The sequence below is a fragment of the Habropoda laboriosa genome, unplaced genomic scaffold, assembly GCF_001263275.1.
Source record: "Habropoda laboriosa isolate 0110345459 unplaced genomic scaffold, ASM126327v1 scaffold210, whole genome shotgun sequence".
Classification (NCBI taxonomy): domain Eukaryota; kingdom Metazoa; phylum Arthropoda; class Insecta; order Hymenoptera; family Apidae; genus Habropoda; species Habropoda laboriosa.
Window position 1 is genome coordinate 43,859 of NW_017100373.1, and position 7,169 is coordinate 51,027.

General features: G+C 39.0%; 1 protein-coding gene across 1 annotated transcript in view; it reads left to right on the forward strand.

Annotated features, from left to right (window-relative positions):
• Window positions 1–7,169, forward strand: part of LOC108574881 (potassium voltage-gated channel protein eag) — a 28,515-nt gene that overhangs the window by 15,895 nt on the left and 5,451 nt on the right. Inside the window, exons 6-9 of the mRNA XM_017937532.1 lie at window positions 1,236–1,501; window positions 1,867–2,152; window positions 2,372–2,735; window positions 6,100–6,205. Of these exons, the coding sequence (XP_017793021.1) occupies window positions 1,236–1,501; window positions 1,867–2,152; window positions 2,372–2,735; window positions 6,100–6,205 (1,022 nt within the window). The remainder of the gene's footprint in view (window positions 1–1,235; window positions 1,502–1,866; window positions 2,153–2,371; window positions 2,736–6,099; window positions 6,206–7,169) is intronic.

Here is a 7,169-nt window from a genome sequence, read left to right on the forward strand (position 1 = left end):
TTCGGACATCGAATTTTGAAGTATTCCCGGAGCAAAGAGTTTGCCATGGCTTCTAGAATAGTGAAAAAGAGAGTCATCGGGTCATCCTGAAGGTGTACTTTAAGGAAAAATTAAATCTGTCCTAATTTAATATTTCTTTTCATCAATATACTCTACATAATCACAGTGTAATAAAGAGTACATTCGACAGTAACTTAAAGCTACTGTAAAATCACCAAAGAGCATTCTTCACAGAAACAATATTCCTTTTCTAATTGTAAGTGATTGGTTGAAGAAAATAAAGACTAAAACCTTCAGAATGGCCTGATATTCGCATAATTCAGCTACGATAGGCCACGAGGAGACTGAGTCGATCATACCACGGGAAATACTTTGAAGAAACCGCCTATCTAGTACCTTCACCCTGCTTCTTAATTATTTTCGCTTGTTCCCCGCTCGAAGCGGCATAAATGGAGTAGCGCTTCAAATTAACGCTGTCTCGTGTACTGAAGACAAGTCAGAAAAAGAGAGGGACGGAAAAAACAGGAGAAAAAAAAAGAACTTACTCTCAAGAGTTCAGAGAAGAAGAAAGTCGCTAACGTTCCGCTCGTTTCCACCGACAAAGCCGCGTATCCTTTGCGCGTTCTCGTCGTCACACGAACGATGGAAGAGACGAGAAATTCAACACTACTGTTTCTCTCTGGAACGCCATTATGTTCCGTTTCGCGAGTGTCCTCATCGTTTCCAAAAGGAAAGCTTCGAGTGATTCTTCTCTACAGTCACTCGTGAATGTTGAAAAAAGAGGAATTAGGGAAGACGAGTAAAATGCTGGTGTGGAATATGTAACAGTGGGAGTAGACTGATAATTATTAAAAATTGTAGAATGCGGAAATATGTAACGATGAAAAAGCAAGAAGTAGAAAATTGTAAAACATTGTAAGAAGTAAAAATGATTAACTGATGTAAATATAAAATAGTATAAGAGAGCAGGAGAGATTACAGAAAGAATTGAATGCAATGATAAAAAGAAAAATAAAAATGGTAAGAATCCTAAAGAGAAAAATAAGAATAAAAGTGCTGCTTCGACCGCAATTTAGAAATCAAGAAAGCATGCGTGGCTTCCATCACGTGTCTCCGAGTTATCCTGTCGCCTATCATTATTATGATTTTTATAGAGGTTCTAACAGCATACATAGAGTAGGTTCATAGGTTTGGTTCAAGCGTCTACTCGAGTAAGAAGTATTATTGCGTTGAAGGTACTCGATAGGAAGGTCTGACGCGGACAACGGGGTGCAGTATTCCTGGTTGTGGAAACTGGCGAACGTGACACAGTCACCGTACAGCTATCTATGGACCAATACCAGCACCGCACCGGAACTGGTGGCTGGTCCATCCAGGAGGACCATGTACGTCACCGCGTTATACTTCACTATGACCTGTATGACGTCTGTAGGCTTTGGAAACGTCGCTGCTGAGACTGACAATGAGAAGATTTTTACCATCTGCATGATGATCATCGCTGGTACGATTTCTTCTTTATTGAAGAATTGTGGAATCTCTTATTTGTTGATTATTTATCGTGGAATTCGAGGAGATTTTATTCGAATATTATTTACGGTAGAATTCAGGGCAATTTTGAGTAGGGTGAGTCTTGAAATTTTATTTTCATTTTGGAAGATAGTAATCAAGGGCTTTTTTTTTTTTTTTAAGTATTTCACAGTAGTTTCTTATTCAATTATAATTCTTTGGAGTTTTAGAATTTTACTTCAAATTTGAAAAGATGAAGGTTAGGCTCGTAATCATTCTTCAATAATTGGTCTTTGATCGTGTATTCAATGTTGATAATGGGAATAATAAGGATGGTTGACGGTATAATTCTGTTTCTAGCCCTGTTGTATGCCACAATCTTTGGTCACGTGACCACGATAATCCAGCAGATGACGTCTGCGACGGCCAAATACCACGACATGCTGAACAACGTGAGAGAATTCATGAAACTACACGAGGTACCAAAGGCGCTTAGCGAGCGAGTGATGGACTACGTGGTGAGCACCTGGGCGATGACCAAGGGCCTAGACACAGACAAGGTACTCAACTACTGCCCCAAGGACATGAAGGCAGACATCTGCGTGCATCTTAACAGGAAGGTCTTCAACGAACACCCTGCATTCAGGCATGTGCTTAATACCATAAATATAATTGACAAAAATTGATGAGATAAAAAAAATCCAGAACAGTATTCCATTATCTACACAAATATCTATTTTCCATTATTTTCAGTCTTTGAGCTATAAATAAAATGCAACTTAGAAAAATTTTAAGTCCAACGAAGCCGAAAATTGGAATTAAAAAAATAAATCATTTTAATTTCCATATTTTTATTATATTTTAGGTTGGCCTCCGATGGTTGCCTGCGTGCCCTCGCGATGCACTTCACGATGTCCCACAGTGCACCGGGCGACCTGTTATATCATACAGGCGAATCCATCGACTCTTTGTGTTTCATCGTGACTGGAAGTCTTGAGGTTATCCAGGACGACGAGGTGGTTGCAATTCTAGGCAAGGGTGACGTGTTCGGTGACAGCTTCTGGACAAATCCATCCGTCGGACAAAGTGCTGCTAACGTACGAGCTTTAACCTATTGTGATCTGCACACGATCAAGAGAGATCGATTGTTGGAGGTGCTGGAGTTTTATCAGGCTTTCGCCAACTCCTTCGCCAGGAATCTTGTATTGACTTACAACCTTAGCCATCGGGTGAGTGGTTTTATTTTTCATTTTGATTAGAATTAATTTAATGAAAATTGTATTAAAAGATTTTTTCCAAATTATTTCCGAATTGAAAATAGAACTATATTCAAAGCCATTTTTCCCCAAATCTTTCTAAAGTTAAAATAAAATTTTTCCTACCCTAAATTTCTCTGAATTTTTTAATAATCTATTAATCAAGTATTTATGGTTAATATTACAATAAGTGAAGACACACTATATAAGGTTTTAAATCTTTATTGAATTCTTAACATACCGAACAACAGTGCAGCATATGGTTCTTTGGTTTATGCCTTCTGAACAAACAGAATGAACGGCAGCTTTCGCCCACATTGGCTTTCTGTACGAATAAAACACACGCACGCGCGCACACGCACACACAGTCTTACGTAACAATATAGCGATAATATAGTAGTGACCCGTGTTGTACGATACTCTTCTCCTTCTCGTCAATTATTGAGTCTGATCAGCGTATCGAGAGAATCGATTAAAAATTGATTGATGATTCACCAGGCACTAGATAATAGGCATCCGAAAGACACAGCAACTCGCACGATATATATTTCTTTTCTTTTTTTCTTTTGTTCAAGTCGAGTGGAAAAAATAATAACTAGCACGAGAAATCGTCAGGCCGTTACCGAGACGTGGAATTTCTTTTTCTTGAGACGAAATTAAGAAGCAGACAGACGGACAAGCTTGTAAAACGCGAGTAGAAGTAACTTTTGATCGTTTATTATCATGTCCAGAAAATTCCACGCTATCTACGAATTTTTGTTCCTTTCTCTTTCACTTAGAACGATTCCCTTTTTTTTTTCTGCACTAAAAAGCTGATACAGTTTGTGTAATCTGATACATGTTTCTGGATAAAATAACCTCATGTCGAATCTTTAGTATCCCTCTTCTCCTCTCTCACTATATCACTGTACATCTTGCGACCAGACATCTCTAGCAACATCTTAGAAGTAGTATCCTTGTCCAGAATTGATCTAGAATGTTTCTCTTCCTCTTCTACCTCTGGAAGTGGACCCACTCCCCACACCTCACAGTGTTTGATCTTAAAGTTCTCCTTGTTACTAAGCTGTATATAGTTCTGGAAGGTAGTGCAGGATAAGCTTGATTTTCCAGTTCCATATTCACAGTCTAACCAGAGGCCTGGATAATTCAATTGCCCTCCCATAAGCAGACCATTAGGCATAGTTTGTTGGTGCATATTTAAATATTGGTAATGGTTGTTGTAATTGCTAGAAGGGAATGTAAGTATGTCTGGTTCCAATTTAAACAAAAAGGAGGATTGGTTTCCTATAAAGTTTGGCCCAATTGCCCAGCTATCAGAGGCAAAACCACCAAACACATGGTTGTCCGTGTCCTGAAGTATCATAATGGTAGAGCCTTGCATTGTAATTCTTCCAAGCATGGTAGAGAATGATTCTCCATGCACTTGACTGGAAAATAGAAATCTCCATTCATTGCGAAGTTCATATGGCAAACTGAGATTTAAAAAGAGAACATCTCCCAGCCCTAAAATACTTGGAAAGTGTGGTATGTTCTCTAAGCCTTTGCACACTGGCAAGAGATTTAAATCATTTATTCTGGCACTGGTGTTCTTGTCTCCTTTCTTTTGAGACACCAAGAAAAGGCACTGGAAGACGTGCGATTGAATGGTTTTGAAGGTAGCAGTTGTTGAGAACCAGTTCTCTATTTGATCAACAGTTAGTGTGTCTCCATGTTTAACTAGATCTTCGCACAAGCTTCTAGACCTCATTCCTATCCTCCTAGTGTTTACAGTACAGCCAATGCTGCTCCAACTCAGATAATGCGCATTGCCAGAATTTTTCTGCAGTCTCAAGTAGGAATTTATGGTTGCTTGAATGTATTGAAGGAACATGGCGGTAGATATTTCATGTTTTTGCTCTTCCTCTGAGAAACCATTAAGAATCAGACTAGACCTCTCTTCAGCACTCCCACGAACAGCAAACACATACAGTCTACCAAAGTTTTCTCCATTTATGGCTGACACTCTCTTGCCTGGTTCATGGCAAAGGAACTTTACTACAAACTGCAACAGTACATCGTCCAAGTGGGTAGACCAGTGCTTAAATATGTCTTCTCGCTTTATGGAGCCTGAACTCCGGGACATAGACTTGAACAGATTCTCCACTAAGGTCAGCTCGTCCGCGGAAAGGATATTCGCGGATGAAGCGGAACGGCTCGAACCATGTCCCATCTGGAACAAATCGATTATCTCGATCGACTCCGTTTCACATAACTGTTACGAAACAGTTGTGATATAAAATGATAGAGAAGCATCTTTGAATACAAAGTATAAACAGACATATGAAATAATCGATCTACTGTGCGATACTTGGCGATTCAAACATGTTTAAAACATCAATCACACAACGCTATGCGTTATTAAGTAGAAAAGTTACTTCTAATTGAGAAAAAAAATGAAAAAAAAATTTACAAACCTTTCGAACGCGAGGAGCACTTTCCACAGCAATCCATATACCTGTATTTTTCCGCTGAAAATTGCGATTCGAGACGAATCACGGCACACTCTCAAAATCTTTCACAAAACATTCGAAATGAAGTTCTGAGGTGAAACTCGTCGAGAACGATCCACGACCTTCTCCGAACCGATACAATAAATAAAATATTTTGAGGTTAATCGCTAGTGCAGGTAGTCTGCTACTTACGCGCCTATCGACTGCTCTCTCAACGCATGCGCATTCATGCTTCCCCACCCTTTGCTTTAACTTTTTATCTACAAAAACCATTGTTTTTCCGGTGCTGGGAACTCAAATACCGAAAAAATTATGTCGTTCCACTTACCTGCGTTTCATTGCAGCGATAAGACCCTAATATTATTCACGTGGAAATTATGAATATAAATTTCGTTTTTCGTTAAGTATAACAATTAAGTATAATACTTCAATTTAGTAGATTTTTATAAAATTACTGTTCGAATAAAAAAGTTCTGAGAATTATTTATACAGATCAAGACGATTACCAACAGGCGATAATTAATAGAATAATAGTTCACCTAGATAGTAAAAGGTGGAAAAACCGATAAAAGGTCCAGAAATGTTTCAGACCATTAATAATAAGCGAAGAAGCGATTAGAGGGCATAAATAATTGTTCTAGACCCCATAAATAATCCCCCGTCGTTCCAACTGCTCTGTGTTGTTCATCCTGATTAATCGCTTTAATTGCACCGGCCTACCTATAACACATTCCTTTGCTCTACGAATACTGCAGGCTGCGAAATGCAACTAAACACCTAAAATGATTAATTTTATCGCCACGATACTTGTTTAAGCGTGCACAAATCGAATCGAATGTTTTGTGCAGCTGATTTTCCGGAAGGTGGCCGATGTCCGACGGGAGAAGGAACTAGCTGAAAGGAGGAAAAACGAGCCGCAGCTAGATCAGGCGCAGGATCATCAAATATCTCTTACCGTGGTCCTTCATTTTTAGACGAAAGAATAATTACTTCATATCGAAAATAAAACTCTTTTGTCGTATGAAGGAGCACTGGAAGAGTTCAGTGCTAAATCTAAGAGTAATTTGAAGGATTCGTATTCGTTCGTGCGTGTATTTGACCATGACTCCCACTTACAAGGCTAGAGAAATAAATTCCCCGGCGACTGTTTACGAATGAATACGCATCCACAGGATTATTAACGACTCGTGCAGCCTCAATTCTTCCATGTAACCACGTGGAAGGCCGCGCAAAGTGGACAGCTGGTCTGTATTCGCAAGTCCAAACAGACTTACGAAACATGCATACTTTTTTTTAACCTCAATCTCACTGGAACCATTACAAAAAAAGTATGAATGTATAGAATGTGTGTTCGTATGAAAGACAAACGATCATACGTTTGAACTTCGTCTAATTTCACGTTATACATGTGTACTCCCTTAACCTCAAACGTTTAAAAAGGAAATATACAAATCTTCTAACCTCAAAGAAAAAAATATTTAGATTTTAAAAATGCCAGAATAAATTACTAACAAATATAAAGGGAATATGCACGTAAAAATCGATAAAAAACAACTGTCATAAACTACCAAACACATCACTAACGTGAACAATTGTGAACATAAGCGTGAAAGTGTGCGAGAGAGAGGGAGAGAAAGCGGTACATTAAAAAAAAATCTTTTCGTTTCGTATGTTCTGGTAAATTGTTGTTGATTGTTGATCGTTGCTTGGCTGGCCTGTTGTCCGTAAAGGTTCAAGACCGACGGGGATGCCCAGATCGGCGTGAGCAGGGCCGCGAACGGACGGTCCCAGCAGGATTCCGACGAGGAGCTCACCGTGAACGTCCTGCCGCCCTGGCCCAGTTTTAGGCAATTTCATTTCTTACGTATTTATTTATCTTTCTTCCATTCTTTTTTATTGCCATCTTTGCTACTTCTTA